Genomic DNA, 19256 nt, shown 5'->3' on the forward strand with positions numbered 1-19256 from the left:
CAGGTCCGGATTATTTGTGTCCCAGACTGCTGAGGGAGGCAAGTGAGGAGTTTGCAGGGGCTCTGACCCAAATTTTTAATTCCTCTCTGGCCTTGGGGGAGGTGCCAGAGGACTGAAGAACAGCTAATATGGTTCTGCTATTTAAGAAGGGTTGTAGAGATAAGCCAGGGAACTACAGGCCAGTGAGTCTCATGTCAGTGGTAGGGAACCTATTGGAGAAAGTTCTGAAGGGGTGTATCTATCTACACTTGGAGAGGCAAGGTTTGATCAGGGATAGTCAGCATGGCTTTGTCAGAGGGAGGTCATGCCTAACAAATTTAATTGAATTTTTTGAGGAGGTGACCAGGTGTATAGATGAGGGTAGTGCAGTTGATATAGTTTATATGGGTTTCAGCAAAGCCTTTGACAAGGTTCCACATGGGAGACTTGTAAAGAAGGCAAATGCACAGGGGGTACAGGGTAATTTGATAAGGTGGATTCAAAATTGGCTTAGTGTAGGAGGCAGAGGGTGATGACAGAAGGATACTTTAGTGACTGAAAGCCAGTGTCCAGTGGTGTACCACAGGGATCTGTGCTGGGCCCCCTATTATTCATCATTAATACGAACGACATAGATGACTATGTGGGGGGTAGGATTAGTAAGTTTGCGGGTATGTCTTTTTTGTATGTCTTATGTGTGTGTGAGCGTTTGTATATGAGGGTGCGGAGGGATCCTCATGAATCTGTTCCTGGGCCTGGCCAAGTCAGCCATTAACAGGTCAAGGCAGCGGGTGGTTGAGGGTGTTGTCTGACCCGACTGTGCTCCTCTTCCACAGCTAGATGCCCATCTACCTGTAAATTTAATTTAAACCCTCTCCAACCGCTCGAGTAAACCTCCCCATGAAGATGTTGGACCCATCCCTTTTGAACAGGCAAATCCTGCCCCAGAATTGGTTCCAAAGCCCCAAGAGCCTGAATCCTGTATCATGCTTCAAGCCACGCATTGACCCTCTAGCCACCCTCCAGCCACGCGTTGACCCTCTAGCCACCCTCCAGCCACGCGTTGACCCTCTACCACCCTCCAGCCACGCGTTGACCCTCTACCACCCTCCAGCCACGCGTTGACTCTCTAGCCACCCTCCAGCCACGCGTTGACCCTCTAGCCACCCTCCAGCCACGCGTTGACCCTCTAGCCACCCTCCAGCCATGTAATAACACTCTAGCCACCCTCCAGCCACGCGTTGACCCTCTAGCCACCCTCTAGCCACCCTCCAGCCACGCGTTGACCCCCTAGCCACCTCCAGCCACGCGTTGACCCCCTAGCCACCTCCAGCCACGCGTTGACCCTCTAGACACCCTCCAGTCATACATTGACCCTCTAGCCACACACTGACCCTCTAGCCACCTCCAGCCACACACTGACCCTCTAGCCACCTCCAGCCACACATTGATCCTCTAGCCACCCTCCAGCTGCCCACTGACCCTCTAAGCATACACTGACCCTCCAGCCGCGCGTTGACCCTCTGGCAGCCCTCCAGCCGCGCGTTGACCCTCTGGCCGCCCTCCAGCCGCGCGTTGACCCTCTGACACCCTCCAGCCGCGCGTTGACGCTCTAACCACCCTCCAGCCGCGCGTTGACCCTCTAGCCACCCTCCAGCCGCGCGTTGACCCTCTAGCCACCCTCCAGCCGCGCGTTGACCCTCTAGCCACCCTCCAGCCGCGCGTTGACCCTCTAGCCACCCTCCAGCCGCGCGTTGACCCTCTAGCCACCCTCCAGCCGCGCGTTGACCCTCTAGCCACCCTCCAGCCGCGCGTTGACCCTCTAGCCACCCTCCAGCCGCGCGTTGACCCTCTAGCCACCCTCCAGCCGCGCGTTGACCCTCTAGCCACCCTCCAGCCGCGCGTTGACCCTCTAGCCACCCTCCAGCCGCGCGTTGACCCTCTAGCCACCCTCCAGCCGCGCGTTGACCCTCTACCACCCTCCAGCCGCGCGTTGACCCTCTACCACCCTCCAGCCACACACTGACCCTCTAGCCATGCATTGACCCTCTAGCCACACTCCAGCCACACATTGACCCTCTAGCCACACTCCAGCCACATACTGACCCTCTAGCCACACTCCAGCCACATACTGACCCTCTAGCCACACTCCAGCCACATACTGACCCTCTAGCCACACTCCAGCCACATACTGACCCTCTAGCCACACTCCAGCCACATACTGACCCTCTAGCCACACTCCAGCCATGCATTGACTCTCTAGCCACCCTCCAGCCACACATTGATCCTCTAACCACCCTCCAGCCACGCATTGACCCTCTAGCCACCCTCCAGCCACACACTGACCCTCTAGCCACCCTCCAGCCACACACTGACCCTCTAGCCACCCTCCAGCCACACACTGACCCTCTAGCCACCCTCCAGCCACACACTGACCCTCTAGCCACCCTCTAGCCACACACTGACCCTCTAGCCACCCTCCAGCCACACACTGACCCTCTAGCCATGCATTGACCCTCTAGCCACACTCCAGCCACACATTGACCCTCTAGCCACACTCCAGCCACACATTGACCCTCTAGCCACACTCCAGCCACATATTGACCCTCTAGCCACACTCCAGCCACATATTGACCCTCTAGCCACACTCCAGCCACATATTGACCCTCTAGCCACACTCCAGCCACATATTGACCCTCTAGCCACCCTCCAGCCACACATTGATCCTCTAACCACCCTCCAGCCATGCATTGACCCTCTAGCCACCCTCCAGCCATACATTGACCCTCTAGCCACTGTCCAGCCATGCACTCACCCTCTAGCCATCCTCCAGCCACACATCGACCCTCTAGCCACCCTCCAGCCACACATCGGCCCACTAGCCACCCTCCAGCCACACATCGGCCCACTAGCCACCCTCCAGCCACACATTGGCCCACTAGCCACCCTCCAGCCACACATTGGCCCACTAGCCACCCTCCAGCCACACATTGGCCCACTAGCCACCCTCCAACCATGCACTGATCCTCCCTATCTTCCTATTTCTACTCTTGCTAGTGTGCACCACTGGGAGTAATCCACAGGTTACTACCCTTGTATTCCTTTCTTTTTAACTTCCTCCCTAGCTCCTGAAAACCTGACCATAGGACATCTGTGTCATTGGTACAGACAAATCACAACTTCTGTCTCACTCCTTTCCCCTGCAGAATATTCTGCATCCTTACCATCACATCCTGTAACTAGGCAGCACACCATGTGGGACTCACGATGATATTTACAGAAATGCCCCTGACTGTAGAATCTCTCCTAATGACTGCATTTCTACTCTTTGCTGTTGCCTCCTGTACAGTCCCATGTCCATTGATGCCATGGTCTGGACTGCACTCCCTCAGCGTGTCGTCACTCCCAACAATCTTGATTACTGAGTGGCAGTTTGAGAGTGGCACACATCCCAATGACTCCTGTGCTTCCTGCCTCTTCCTACTCTTCCAGATGGCCACCCGTCTATCATCCTGAACTCTCACTGCCTGTAGGGTGACCACTTCTTGGAATGTTTGTTCCAGGAGACTCTCAGCCTCCCTGATGCCCTCCAAACTGAGAAGTCCTGAGCTCAAGCTGGGGCAGCTGGAGATACTTCCTACACATTTAATCTCTCAAGACACATGACATGTCCTGAAGTTCTCTCATATCGCAGGAATTGCAAGGAACCGATACAAATCCCTTCATAACAGATCGTGTTGTATTTTAATTTTGAAGTTCTCAGCCTTGTGTTGCTTTGCCATATCAGCTGTGGCTAAGTTGGTAGCACTGCGGACTAAGTCATAAGGTTTCAGGTTTAAGTCCCACTCCAAAATGTCAGCACATGAAGCAAGGCTGACACTGCAGTGCTGTTCTGTCTGAAGTGCTGTCTTTCAGGGTGGGCAGGTCGTCGTGTTAGGTGGTAACAAAATGCATGACCTTTGTGACATTAAAACCAGGGCTCCATCTGCATGCTCGGGTGGATGGAGAAGATCCCATTGCACCATTTTGAAGAAGAGCAGGTGGATTACCCCTGGTGTCCTGACCAAAATTCATCCCTCAAGCAACATCAGAAAAACATTGTCAGCTCACGATCACATTGCTGTTTGTGGGAGTTTGCTGTTTGCAAATTGGCTGCCATGTTTCCTGCATTAGGACAGTGACTTGTGGTGTCAGTATGACATGAGAAAAATCCAAAACTTTATTCCTTTTGCTGTTTTTAAAATGGACTTTCTGCAAAACCAAAAAAGCTGGCTGCTACAAGTCAGATGACCAAAGGATTGGCCCTTTGTTCTGGAAGTTACCAGTGCAAATTACAAGAACAAAAGAATCCTCCTCTCATCATTATTGTAAGAATATTATAATCATTAAACCAGGGGACTCGCAAATTGAAACTCGATATTCCTGCAGAGCTGTTAACAGACCCATCTCACACCTGGGACTGTCCAGGCTCATTCCAAAAAGGGACCATTGTGGGGATAATGGACAGTATTTGCATCTTGATAAGCTTACCCCTCTAGTAGAGTCAGAGGGTCTGTCCAGACAACAGCCTCACAACACAAGACTCTCAATATGGGTGGTATCTTTTTCAAAAAACTAATGACTAGGTCATTATAAGTCCTGAAATCAAAACTAGTTCCAGACATTGGATAAACATCCCTTTTGAAATCACTGTGGAGAAAGAAGGTCACATGACTCCGAGTAACCATATTTAAATCTCTATATTCCTTGGAGAGCAGAGAAACTCTCAGACTGTTGCTTTAACACCAACAGGAAAGGACTCCAGCAGCCCGGCTGAGCAAGCAGCTGGTCACCATCTCTTAAGCCTGTTTGAATTTAAAAGTCTCTAATCATTGCGTGCCAAACGGTCCAAGCACAGAAAGCCCATTGTGCTGCCGCATCATTCGTATAAAGGATGTTCATGTTGTCATCTCCCACCAGAAGCTCATCAGGACTGAACTCTGCCAGGAAGGAAACAGCCCCTGGATTTTCTCAGACTTTGGAAATCATGTGAACTAATATTCCTTTCTGTGGACCTTGTACTGTTACCATCTATAGTTATAAAACACTTTTTTCTATCCTTCTCCCCTTTACTGTGCATGTGTGTAGTGAGTGGGAAGTTACGAACGCTGCTCCCCTGGGTTTTGAATGTGAAATGAACTAACCTTCTGAGTTAATCATGATCAGGTCTGCTGTGAGTTCTTAGTAAACATAGACAGAGTAGATAGAAGCTTTTTCCCAGGGTGGAAGAGTCAATTACTAGGGGACATAGATTTAAGGTGAGAGGAGAAAACTTTAGAGGAGATGTGCAGGGCAAGTTTTTTTACACAGAGGGTAGCGAGTGTCTGGAATTCACTGCCACAGGAGGTGGTGGAAGCAGGTACAATCGTGGTGTTTAAGAGGCAGCTTGACAAATACATGAATAGGATGGGAATAGAGGGATAAAGACCCCGGAAGTGCAAAACGTTTTAGTTTGACAGGCAATATGATTGGTGCAGGCTTGGAGGGCCGAAGGGCCTGTTCCTATGCTGTACTTTGTTCTAAATTGAATCACACAAACTGAGTGTTTGGCAAAACATGTCAGAGCATACTTTAAAAAATAATTAAAAACACCTCCTACTTATGGACAGGTGGTGAGAGGAAAGAAATACCATTTGCCTATCTGTAACAGACACTTCCAAAGTACTTCATTAGCTGTAAAACACTCAGCGACATTCCATGACTTGAAAGATGTTACAAAAATGCAAGTCTTTTTTTCTTCAAATCCTCCCATGGACTCCTCCCTCTCTCTATAATCTCCTCCATCCTGGCATCCCATGAAGATATCTGTGCTCCTCTAATTCAGGCCTCTTGGAGATCCCTCAGTTTAATTGCTTCAGCAATGGAGACCATACCTTTAGTTGTCTAACTCTGGAATTCCCTCCCCACACTTCTCTGTCTGTCCACCTCACCTTCCTCCTCAACACACCTTCTTTGGCCAAGTTTTTGGACACCTGCCCCAATATATTGTCTAATGCCACTCTGGTGATATAACCTAGGACAATTTCCCGCATTAAAGCTGCTATATAAATGCAAGTTTCTGTTGCGTTCTCTTTATGTACATGGAGTAACAATGTCAAGGGAAACAGTCCAACTTCTAGTGTAAGATCTTTAAAATGTTACTATTTTAACAGGATGAAGAGAGGAGAGCTGTTTGACTACCTCACTGAAAAAGTTACTTTAAGTGAAAAAGAGGCCAGGTAAGTGAATCCATATATCTGTGTATCATATGTAAACATCACAGTGAACACATCATCATCCAGACACTAGTGAGCACATGTTAATCTGACTAACTGAGAAAGGCTTATCTCGAGGTCACATGAGGTCTGCTGCAGTCTGGCCTTTCCCTTAATGCACTGTACATATTCCCAGATGGAGTGTTGCTGTGCATTTTTGATTGGAGTAATTCAAACATGGAGTTGTGGGAAAGATGGGAACAGATATGGAGAGGAAAGCAAGGTTGGAGATGAGATGGTGGTTTGAGGACAGAAGCTCCAAGGGCTGGGTTTTTGAGGATGGTGCACGGTTCAACACATTGGCCCTGATACGTTGCCTATTTAGATAAAACTAGCAACCAAATAGTTAGGTGAGGCTTGTTGGTATTCACTATCACTAGAACTGGGTGGATCGTTACACACATCATCACTTCAAACTGCAACCTGGTGACATCCTTACATTGGGAAGGTGAAGCACTGCAACCATTAGAGTGGAGCTGCTGATTGTAACAGTGAACTCCATCAATCCTTTGTGGTCTGTGTCACTCTGCATGACATACATTATTTCACATTTGTGTCAATATTAATGCTGCAAATTTTGAAATCTTTTTTATTCAGAATAAAACATACATTTTTCCTGTGACTAACCAATCAAATTGGCCTGTAGACTGAAATGGGACTAAGATCCAATTCTAGCCCTATGATTCAATGTCATTTGAGCTGATCTTTGCGAGAATATCAGTAACAAGAGCTACAGAGAGGTCTCAGCTGTCTAACAGAGAGGGACCCTGTACCAGCTGCTTATCACTCTGCAACTACCACTGTTAGAAATGATCATGTGCAATGCTGACTGAGAGGAGAGTTAGGTCCAACCATGATGCCATATCAGCAGCCCATCGAAACTCACTGCCCAGCAGAATCCGGGGGGAGCAGAGAGCAGGCATATTAACAGTCAGAAACCATTAAAAAAAACACTCATTTATTCCTCCAGAAGCATCATGCGAGCACTGCTCGAGGTTGTTCAGTTCCTTCATGCCAAGAACATTGTACACCGAGATCTCAAACCTGAAAACATTCTCCTCGGTGATGACATGAACATCAAGTTGTCTGACTTCGGATTTTCATTACTACTTGAACCAGGCAAAAAACTGAGAGGTAAGAAGCAAGTTTCCTGTCAGGAGAACTGGATGAATTGGCTGAAGGAAGGAGTAAGTGGATGTAAATTGTGAGCTTTCACCAATCATTATTCAACAGATGAAAAGAAAAAAGAAAGGCATATTTCAATATCCGTCCATGAGTTTGACAGAACTGAGAGTCAGATACAGGGGCCAGAATCTTGTTGAGGCATCGAGGTCTCGCCTGCCAGTTGCAGAGGCTGTGAGAGACCAGCAGCGCCTGTATTCGGGAAGGCCTGCCTAACCACACACCAATCAGGCAGTGGCAAGGCCAGCAGTGGGCCTTCCTCTGAAATCAAGACCCTCGGGGCGGAATCACGCCTACCGAGAGCTGCCAGCCAATCAGAGGCTAGCAGCTCTTGTGCTTCAGCACCACTGAGGAGGCTGAAGCTGCTGCTGGAGGACAGGCACTGGATCCCAGGATCGCAGAGTGACTCACACCAAAGGTCAGTAATATGAGGGTGTGGAGGGTTTCACGGAGCGGGGGTCATGGTGTGAGGGGTGCAGTGGGTCAGCAGCAAGGCAGTGGGGTAGATCAGAGTGGGCCCCATGCCCGCTTCCCGATGTTCAGTACCTCGAGCAGGCACTGAGTGCCTTTGATGGAGGCAGCCCCCCGGACGAGACAAGATGCCCACATGGTTTTACCTGCTGTGAACACCGATGGCATTAGGCCTGCCCACCATTGGGTGAAAACCAGCGAAGGCAGGATGAGGCCCTTGTGTGGCCATTAATTGGCCAATTAAGGGTGTCAGTTGGTGATGGGACAGGAAAGTCAACCAGGGACTTTTCCGCCCAGAACTTAATTCTGGATAAGGTGTGAAGGTGGCGGATTTCCAGTTCACCAACATCCCACCTAAATATACCCATTTCCCACCTCCAAGATCACAAACAGTAAGAGCAGAAGATTATGCCTTGGGTGTCAGAGACTGAGAGTCACAGACAGCGAGGTTAAAAGACCCGAGAGAATGAGAGACACGAGGGAATGAGGGACCCCAAGAGAGTGAGAGACCCTGAGAGAGTGAGAGACCCCGAGAGCGGGACCCCAAGAGAGTGAGAGATCCTGAGTGGGATCTGAAGAGATAGAAAGACCCCAAGAAATTGAGACACCCCAAGTGGGTGAGAGACGGGGGGAGTGAGAGGCCCCGAGAGGACGAGAGACCCCGAGAGGACGAGAGACCCCGAGAGGACGAGAGAACCCGAGAGGACGAGAGAACCCGAGCGGACGAGAGAACCCGAGAGGACGAGAGACCCCGAGCGGGCGAGAGAACCCGAGCGGGCGAGAGAACCCGAGCGGGCGAGAGAACCCGAGCGGGCGAGAGAACCCGAGCGGGCGAGAGAACTCGAGAGTGGAACCTGAAGAGATAGAAAGACCCCAAGAAATTGAGAGACGGAGGGAGTGAGAGGCCCCGAGAGAGGGTGCGAGACCCCGAGAGAGGGTGCGAGACCCCGAGAGAGGGTGCGAGACCCCGAGAGAGGGTGCGAGACCCCGAGAGAGGGTGCGAGACCCCGAGAGAGGGTGCGAGACCCCGAGAGAGGGTGCGAGACCCCGAGAGAGGGTGCGAGACCCCGAGAGAGGGTGCGAGACCCCGAGAGAGGGTGCGAGACCCCGAGAGAGGGTGCGAGACCCCGAGAGAGGGTGCGAGACCCCGAGAGAGGGTGCGAGACCCCGAGAGAGGGTGCGAGACCCCGAGAGAGTGAGGGAACTTAAAGTGAGAGACATGAAAACAGTCTGTTGAATCTCAATGTATTGGAACTCCCTGTTTTGGAGGTTAGCATTTATGGACCCCGACGTGTGTGTCGGACCCCGGCGTGTGTCCACTGGAGTTACTGCATATCTGCAAGGCTGAGAGTTACGTAGATAGCAGATTCAGAGAGGTGGTCACACCGCAGCTTAGGAGCCTGGAAGCAGAAAGGGAATGGGTGAATGCCAGGCAGTCCAAGAGAACTAGGCAGATAATGCAGGAATCCTCAGAGCTCCCGTTCGTCAATCACTTTTTCATTTTGATACGGGTGAGGGTGTTGGTTCCTCAGAGGAGTGCAGTCAGAACCAGATTTGTGGTACCACAGGCAGCTCTACTGTACAGGAGGGGAGACAGAAGAGAGGAACAGCAGTAGTAAAAGATTCATTAGTTAGGGGAACAGACAGGCATTTCTGTGACTCTATGATGGTATGTTGCCTCCCTGGTGCCAGGATCAAGGATGTCACCGAGCGGCTGTGGGGAGGCAGATTAGCCAGAGGTCGTGGTCCACATTGGTACCAATGACTTAGGAAAGGGAATGAGGCCCTGAAAGAAGATTTCAGGGTGCTAGGAAGGAGATTAAATTGCAGGAACTCTAAAGCAGTAATCTCAGGATTACTCCCAGTCCCACATGCAATTGAGTTTGGAATTGCAGAATTGAGAGGGTGGAAAGCTGGTGTTGGGGGGAGGGGCATCAGATTTTTGAGGCTTGGGACCGGTTCTGGGGAAGGTGGGACCTGTACGAGCCAGATGATCTACACCTGAACAGGACTGGGATGAATATTCTCAAAGGGAGATCTGCTAGTGCTGTTGGGAGGGAGACGTTTAAAGTAGATTGGCGGGGGGGGGGTGGGAATCTGAGGGCCAATTCATATGAACATGCGAACGTATGAAATAGGAGCAGAAGTAAGTCATTCAGCCCCTCAAGCCTGCTCCACCATTCAATAAGATCATGACTGGTCTGATTGTGTTTCGATTTCCACATTCCCGTCTACCCCCAACAACCTTTGATTCCCTTGCCTAATAAGAATCTAACTCTGCCTTAAAAATATTCAATGACCCCATCTCCACCACTTTCTAAGTGCCCAGCTATAACCTCCTTAATGATCAACTCTAACGCCTTCTCCACATACAGACGTCAAGCTAACTGGCCTATAGCTTTCAGTGTTCTGCCTCCCTCTCTTCTTGAATAGAGGGGTTATATTTGCTACTTTCCAATCTGATAAACCCTTTCTAGAATCTAGGGTAGAATTTTCCCCCTGTTGGGGGGTTGTGTGGCAGCGGGCGCAGGCGGGCACGCACCCACCACCATTTTACGTGGGTGGGCTGATTAAGGCCTGCCCAGCATGACGCACACCTGGAAGCGCTGTTGTGCCCCCTGTGCGGACGGGGAGGTGGGGGGTGTTCCCAGAGTTGGGAGTGCACTCTTTCACGCAAGCGTGCAAAAGAGCGCAGAAATCTCCGAGGCACGGACCTGGAAACTGGAAATGGATTTTAAAAAAAAATTCAGACATGTCCCCTCATGTGAAACTGTCACATGAGCTGGGACATGTGCAGTAATTTCAATTAAAAAAAAATTCAAAATTTAAAAACCTTCATGAAACCTCATCCTGCCCGTTAATAAGGGGGTTCTTTGAAAAATGCGAAGGCCGCCTGGGCTCTTCACCTGCCCACCAACCTTAAGGTTGGACGGGCAGCTCTGTTAATTATTTAATTGACAGTTAAATGACCTTAATAGGCCTTTAACAGTTCGGCGGGCGCACAGCCGACACAGGTGTGCGCCCACCGAACTGAAGTCTGAATGACGCGCGGTGAAGTTGGGTTGCATGCCCAATGTCACCGCTCGTCATTTTACTCCTCAGCAAGCAGGCCCAGGCCCCGCTCGCCGAGCCAAAGGTGAATTTTGGAAAATTAACACCAATGCATCTACTACCTCATTAACCACCTCTTTTAAGATCCTAGGATGAAGTCCATCAGGACCCAGAGACTTGTCAGCCCACAGCTCCATCAGTTTACTCAACACAGCTAGTGACTGTAATTTCACCAAGTACCTCTCTCCCTTCAACCTCCTCATTTACAGCTATTGTTGGAATGTTTTTGTATCCTCTATAATGAAGACAGAAGCAAATTATTTGTACATTTCACCTGCCATTTCCTTATTATCTATTATTAAACATAGAAACATAGACACTAAGAGCAGGAGTAGGCCATTCAGCCTTCAAGCCTGCTCCACCATTCATTATGTTCATGGTCGATCATCCAACTCAATAGCCTGTTCTCGCTTTCTCCCCATACCCTTTTATCCCTTTCACTCCATGAGCCATATCTAACTCCTTCTTGAAAACATATAATGTTTAGGCCTCAACTACTTTCTGTGGTAGCAAATTTCACAGGCTCACCTCTCTCTGGGTGAAGAAATTTCTCCTCATCTCAGTCCTAAATGGTCTACCCCATATCCTCAGACTGTGACCCCTGGTTCTGGACTCCCCCACCGTCAGGAACATCCTTCCTGCATCCATCCTGTCTAGTCCTGTTAGAATTTTATAGGTTTCTATGAGATCCCCCCCTCATTCTTCTGAACTCCAGCGAATATAATCCGAACCGACTCAATTTCTCCTCATATGTCAGTCCCGCCATCCCAGGAATCAGTCTGGTAAACCTTCGCTGCACTCCCTCTATAGCAAGAACATCCATCCTCTAGGAGACCAAAACTGGCCTCACCAAGGCCCTGTATAATTGCAGCAAGACATCCCTGCTCCTGTACTCGAATCCTCTGGCTATGAAGGCCAACATACCAGTTGCCTTCTTTACCGCCTGCTGCACCTGCATGCTTACCTTCAACGACTGGTGTACGAGGACACCCAGGTCTCGTTGCACATTCCCCTCTCTCAATTTATAGCCATTCAGATAATAATCTGCATTCCTGTTTTTGCTACCAAAGTGGATAACCTCACATTTATCCACATTATACTGCATCTGCCATGCATTTGCCCATTCACTCAGCTTCTCCAAATCACACTGAATCATCTCTGCATCCTGCTCACAGCTTACACTCCCACCCAGCTTTGTGTTAACTGCAAATTTGGAGATATTCCATTTTGTTCCCTCATCTAAATCATTAATATATATTGTGAATAGCTGGGGTCCCAGCACCGATCCCTGCGAACCCCACTAGTCGCTGCCTGCCATTCGGAAAAAGACCCATTTATGTTTCCTGTCTGCCAACCAGTTTTCTATCCATCTCAATACATTACACTACCCCCAAAGCCATGCACTTTAATTTTACACGCCAATCTCTTATGTGGGACTTGTCAAAAGCCTTCTGAAAGTCCAAATAAACCATATCCACTGTCTCCCCCTCGTCAACTCTACTGGTTACATCCTCGAAAAATTCCAGTAGACTTGTCAAACATGATTTCCCTTTCGTAAATCCATGCTGACTCTGTCCGATTCTGTCACTGTTTTCCAAGTGCTCAGCTATTAAATCTTCTATAATGGACTCTAGAATTTTCCCTACTACCGACATTAGGCTGACTGGTCTATAATTCCCTGTCTTCTCCCTACATTCCTTTTTAAATAGTGGGGTTACATTAGCTACCCTCCAGTCTGTAGGAACTGTTCCAAAGTCTTTAGAATCTCAGAAGTTGACCGCCAATGCATCCACTATTTCTAGGGCCACTTCCTTAAGTGCTGTGAGATGTAGATTATCAGGCCCCAGGGATTTATCGGCCTTCAATCCCATCAATTTCTCCAACACCATTTCCCTACTAATACTGATTTCTTTCAGTTCCTCCCTCTCACTAAACCCTGTGTTCCCTAACATTTCTGGTATGTTATTTGTTTCCTCCTTTGTGAAGACAGAACCAAAGTATATATTTAGTTGGTCAGCCATTTCTTTGTTCCCCATTATAAATTCCCCTGTTTCTGACTGTAAGGGACCTACATTTATCTTCACCAATCTTTTTCTCTTCACATACCTATAGAAACTTTTAGAGTCAGTTTTTATGTTCCCCACAAGCTTACTCTCATACTCTATTTTCTCCTTCTTCATCAATCCCTTGGTCCTCCTTTGCTGAATTCTAAACTGTTCCCAATCCTCAGGTCTGTTGCTTTTTTTCAGCAAATGTGTGTCTGTTCCTTGGATCTAATGCTATCTCTAATTTCCCTTGTAAGCCATGGTTTGGCTACCTTTCCTGTTTTACTTTTGCGCCAGACAGGAATAAACAATTGTTGCAGTTCACCCATGCGCTCTTTGAATGTTTACCGCTGTCTATCCATTGTCATCCTTTTAAGCAACATTTCCCAATCCATCATAGCCAACTCGCAGCTCATACCATCGTAGTTTCCTTTATTAAGATTCAGGACCCTCATCTCAGAATCAACTACGTTATTCTCCAACTTGATGAAGAATTCTATCATATTATGGTCGCTCATCCCCAATGGGCCTCGCACAATTATTCCTTTCTCATTACACAATACCCAGTCTAGGATGGCCTGTTCCTCAATGTATTGGTCCAGAAAACCATCCTGTCTCCACTCCAGGAATTCCTCCTCTATGGTAACTCCCCACTGTCACTTTCTAGAGGACCAACACTCATTTTACCTTTTTAAATACCTGTAGAAACTCTTGCTATCCACTTTTACACCTTGAGCTAGCTTCGTCTCATACCCTAATTTCTTTCTCCTGATTAATCTTTTAGTCGTTCTCTGCTGTTCTTTATATTACATACGAACAAGGAGCAGGAGTAGGCCATTCAGCCCCTTGAGCCTGCTGCGCCATTTAATAAGATCATGGCTGATCTGATAGTAACCTGAAATCTGCAGTCCACCTACCCCTGATAACCTAACACCCCCTTGCTTTCCAAGAATCTACCCACCTCTGCCTTAAAAATATTCAAAGATTCTGCCTCCACCGCCTTTTCAAGAAGAGAGTTCCAAAGACTCACGACCCTCTGAGTGAAAAAATTTTGCCTCATCTTTGTTTTAAATGGGCAACACCTTATTTTTAAACAGTGACCTGTGCACGGTTATTTGCTTTTTCTTAAGTTTGATGCTTTCCTTAACTTCTTCAGTTAGCCACCGATGATGGGTCCTCCCCTTTGAATTTTTCTTTACAGTAGGAATAAACTCATTCTGAATATTATGAAATATCCCCTTAAATGTCTGCCACTGCTTCTCTATTGATCTATCCTCTAGCCTAGTTTCCCAGTTCACTTCAGCTAGCTCAGCTCTCATCCCACATCGTTGCCATTATTAAAATTTAAGATACTAGTCTTAGACCCGCTCTTCTCTCTTTCAAACCAGATGTAAAATTCAATTATGGTTGCTGCTACCTAGGGGTGCCTTTACAGTAAAGGTCATTAATTAATCCTGTCATGTTACACAATACCAAGTCTAATATAACATGCTGCTCTGAGAAACTATCTCGAAAGCATTCTATGAACTCATCCAGGCTACCACTGCCAATCTGATTTTTCCAGTTTATCTAGATTAAAATCACCCATGATTCATGCTGTCCCTTTATTACAAACACCCAATACTTCTCCTTGTAGACTTAGTCCTACATTGTGGTTACTGTTAGGGGCCTGTAGACCACTCCCACTAGTGACTTCTTTCCCCTACTATTCCTCATCTCCATCCAAACCGATTCTACATCCTGATCTCTTGAACCAAGGTCATCTCTAACTATTGCACCAATGCCATATTTGATTAACAGTGCTACCCTTCCACCTTTACTTAGCTTCCTATTCTTCTTGAATGTCATATGCACCTCGATATTCAGGACCCAATCCTTGTCATCCTGCAGCCATTTCTCCATAATGGCCATTAGACCATATTTATTTACTTCAATGTGCACTGTCAATTCATTTACTTTGTTATGAATGCTACGCGTACTCGATACAAAGCCTTTAGTTTTGCCTTTTTGTTATCTTTGTAACATCTAGTCTTGACTGTTGGTGCATTTGTAGGCTTTTTTCTCTTTCCCTTCCTGCCATTCCCCTGACCCTCATTTCCTATATTACCAATTTGCTCTCCTGCTTTGCTTCTACCCCAAGATTTCCAACGTCTGCCCAAGCTTGATCCCTAACCCCCACTCTTCTCCACGCATCCCCCCCCCCCCCCACCCCGCCGCCATTTAGTTTAAAGCCCTGTCTACTTCCCTAGTTATGCAGCTTGCTAAAACGCTGGTCCCAGCACAGTTCAGGTGTAGACCCTCCCAACAGTGCGGCCCGACTTGCCCCAGTGCCAAGGCCAGTGCCCTGCCAGCCGGAACCCACTTCTCCCACACCAGTCTTTGAGCCATGCATTCATCTCTCTAATCTTATTTGTCCTATGCCAATTTTCTTGTGACTCGAGTAATAATCCAGAGATTACCACCTTTGAGGTTCTGCTTCTTAATTTGCTACTGACATTACAGAACCTCTACCCTAATTCTACCTATGTTGTTGGTACCTACATGGGCCACTGGACCCTGCCCTGTCACTGCAAGTTCCTCTCCTCCTAAGCAGATATCCTGAACACTGGCACTGCAGGCAGACAACACAGCTATCTGGGCTCTCACTCTTTGCTACAGAGAACAGTGTCAATCCCCCTCACTATACTGTCACATACTACCACTACATTCCTATTTGCTCCCCCACTTGAATGGCTTCCTGTACCATGGTGCCATGGCCATCCTGTTTATCTACCTTGCAGATCTCACTTTCATCCACAGGTTGAGCACCTCAACGTGTTGGACAGCTGCAAAGTTTGAGGCTTCTCCACTACTGTCTGCTTGGTCCCTTTACCCGCTTCCTCTCCCTTACCACTGACCAAAACAGATGACCCTGTTCTATGAGGTGTGCCCACCTTCTGGAACGAAGTGTTCAGGTATTCCTCCCATCTTTAGGTTGTGCGGTATCTGTAGTTAGGCTTCCAGATCAATAAACCTGACCCGGAATTTGACGAGCTGCCTGCGCTTTCTACAAATGTGTTTGTCCTGGATCACCTTGACGTCCAAAAGCTCCCACATCTCAGAAATGCAACATAACACCTGTTCTGCTATTATTACTTATGTTATTTAGTTCCTTTAATTTAATGAATTCTTAATTAACTTACAATAATTCCTTTGTACACTAGAATCTAATGTGCTTTTTAAATGCTATCACCATCAACTAACGTACGTTGAATTTATTTTACTTTGGTATACTTTATTTCACTCGGCCCTACCTTAATAATTCTTACCTAAAGAACAGTTCATGTACCATTTTAAATCTTAGGAACAGAATAAACCTTAACCACTTACTAGATACCCACCATATACTCACCAAACAGCTAGCTTCTTCTCCAACCAATCAAATTGCTTCTTTGCTGCGATGTCACTATTTGCTTTCTTCACTATCTTTTCGAACTCAGTGCGGTCCGCCTCTCTGCTCCTTTCAAAGCAGGGAATGGGAGATGGAGAATTAGTGAGAGACTCCAAAAGGCAGAACAAGCGCAGGTTAAAACGTTTACAGCACAGGAACTTGGCAGTGTTAAAAGGTATATATGTAAATACAAGGAGTATATCAAATAAAGCTGATGAACTGAGGGCACAGATAGGCACATGGCAGCACGATATCATCGCTATGACAGGGCAAAAATGGCAGCACAATATCCCTGGATATAGAGTTTTCAGGCAGGACAGAGAGGGGCTAAAAAGGTGGGAGTGTAGCATTATCGGTTAAAGAATCAATTAAAGTTGTGAGGAGGTATGGTATACTAAATGAAGCATCAAATTACACCATATGCATTAAGCTCACAAATAAAAAAGGGGCAGCCACAATTCCAGAAGTGTACTTTAGACCCCCAAATAGTGGAAGAGTGTTAGAAGAGCAAATATGTAGGCAAATTTCTAAATGCAGAAACAGTAGAGCAGTAATAGTTGGGGACTTCAATTACCCGAATATCAGTTGGAATGCGAACAGTGTGAAGGGCACAAAACTCTACATTCAAGAGAACCTTTTTTTAGCCAGCAGTAACAAGCCCAATGAGAGGGGTCACAATTCTAGATTTAGCCTCAGAAATGAAGCTGGGCAAGTGGGTGTAGTAGTAGTGGGGACTATTTTGGAGATAGTGACCTTAATATTGTTAGATTTAATATAATTATGGAAAAGGTTAAAGATAGAACAGGAGTAAAAGCCCTAAATTGGGAGAAGACAAATTTTACAAAGCTGAGAGATGAACTGGCAAAAGTGAGATTCTACAGGCACAGTATAGACATGTCCCTACAAAGAAAAAGGGTGGCACTGCCATATCTAGAGCCCCCCTCATTATCCAGAAGCATACAGAATAAGATAAAGCAGAAAAAGAAAGTTTATGACAGTCACAAAAGACTTAATATTGTAGAAAGCCTAGGAGGAGAATAGAAAGTACAGGGGTGAAGTAAAAAAGGAAATTAAGAAAGCAAAGGGAGGATATGAAAAAATATTGGCAGGTAAAATCAAAGAAAATGTTAAGATGTTCTACCGGTACATTAAGAGGAAGAGAGTAACAAAGGAAAGGGTAGGGCCTATTAGAGATGTACATGGTAACTTGTGCTTTGATGCTGAAGATGTGGGCAGGGTTCTCAATGAGTACTTAGTCTCTTTCTTCACTATAGAGAGGAATGTTGCAGACATTCTAGTTAAGGAAGAGGAGTGGGAAATATTAGATACAATAAGCATAGTGAGATGGGAAGTACTGGGGGGACTGGCATCCTTGAAGGTAGATAAATCACCAGGGCCAGATGGATTGTATCCCAGGCTGTTGAAGGAAGCCTGGGGGGAAATAGCGGTTGCTCTAAGGATCGTTTTCCAATCCTCATTGGATACAGGGGAGGTACCAGAGGATTAGAGGTCTGCAACCATTGTATCATTATTTAAAAAGGGTGTGAGGGATAGGCCAGAAAATTGCAGGCCGGTCAATCTGACTTCAGTGGTGGACAAAATTATTAGAAGCAATTCTGAGACACAGGATAAACTGTCATTTAGAAAGCAACCAATCAAGGATAGTCAGCATGGTTTGGTTAGGTGAAGGTTGTGTCTAAGTAACTTAACCAAATTTTTTGAGGAAGTAAGAAGGAGGATTGATGAGAGTAGTGCAGTGGATGTTGTCTACATGGATTTCAGTAAGGCATTTGAGAAGGTCACACATGCCAGGATGGTCAAGAAAGTGAGATCTCATGCGATATAGGGGAAAATGGGGAGTTGCATCCAAAATTGGCTCAGCAACAGGAAACAAAGGGTAATGGTCGATAGATGTTTTTGCGATGGAAAGCGGTATCCAGTGGTGCTCCACAGGGCTCAGTGTTGGGTTCGGGTTCCTTGCTGTTTGTGGTAGAGAATGCCACAGGTTCACCACACACTGAGTGAAAATGTTTCTCCCCAGTGAGTGTTGAACCCCAGTCCGTTGGACCCCTGTGTGTGCTGGCCCCCTGTGTTTGTCGGACCCCAGTCTGTGTGTGGGACCCCAGTGTGTGTCAGAGCAAATATGTTGTAAACCCCTTTGTGTGTTGCACCCCACTGTGTGTTTTACCCCGGCGTGCATCGGATCAAGGCGTGATTACTGTCAGTATTTTGAACTTCATTGTGTCGATCACAGTATTTTCAGACCCAGAATGTTTTGGAGCTCAGTGTTCGGACAGTTAGTTAGCTTTCAGCATTTTTAACCTCAATGTGTTGTATATCAGCACTTTAGGAACATAGGAACATTTTGCCTCTGCAGCCCTTTCTGTCATTCGATAAGATGTGCGACCCTCCTTTCTCCCATATCCCTTCATACCTGTAGTAAACAAAAATCTATCATTCTCAGATTTAAAGTTTACTCTTGATCCACTGTGAATTGTTGTCTATGGAAGAGAGTTCCAAACTTCTATCTCCTTTTGGTGTGCAGAGGTGCTGCATAATTTCACTCCTTGAAAGATCTGATTCTAATTTTTACACCATACTTCCTAATTTTGTAGACTCCCCAAGAGCAGAAATACCTCCTCTCTACCTGCCCTCTCTGTTCGCAGTATGGGTAATCTCTCCTCAAATTTAACCCTTGGAGTCAGGTATCATTCTGGCAAGTCTACGCTGCATTCCCTCCAATGG

The 19256-nt window shown here is 47.1% G+C and overlaps 1 protein-coding gene and 1 long non-coding RNA gene across 2 annotated transcripts in view; one reads left to right on the forward strand and one right to left on the reverse strand.

The window, feature by feature from the left end:
- Positions 1-19256, forward strand: part of LOC121282941 (phosphorylase b kinase gamma catalytic chain, skeletal muscle/heart isoform-like) — a 366244-nt gene that overhangs the window by 103213 nt on the left and 243775 nt on the right. Inside the window, exons 5-6 of the mRNA XM_041196763.1 lie at positions 6171-6236; positions 7243-7406. Coding sequence (XP_041052697.1) covers positions 6171-6236; positions 7243-7406 — 230 coding nt within the window. The remainder of the gene's footprint in view (positions 1-6170; positions 6237-7242; positions 7407-19256) is intronic.
- Positions 16472-19256, reverse strand: part of LOC121282942 — a 36164-nt gene continuing 33379 nt past the window's right edge. Inside the window, exon 3 of the long non-coding RNA XR_005944148.1 lies at positions 16472-16580. This is a non-coding gene — a long non-coding RNA (uncharacterized LOC121282942). The remainder of the gene's footprint in view (positions 16581-19256) is intronic.

The sequence above is a fragment of the Carcharodon carcharias genome, chromosome 10 (genome assembly GCF_017639515.1).
Source record: "Carcharodon carcharias isolate sCarCar2 chromosome 10, sCarCar2.pri, whole genome shotgun sequence".
Lineage (NCBI taxonomy): Eukaryota > Metazoa > Chordata > Chondrichthyes > Lamniformes > Lamnidae > Carcharodon > Carcharodon carcharias.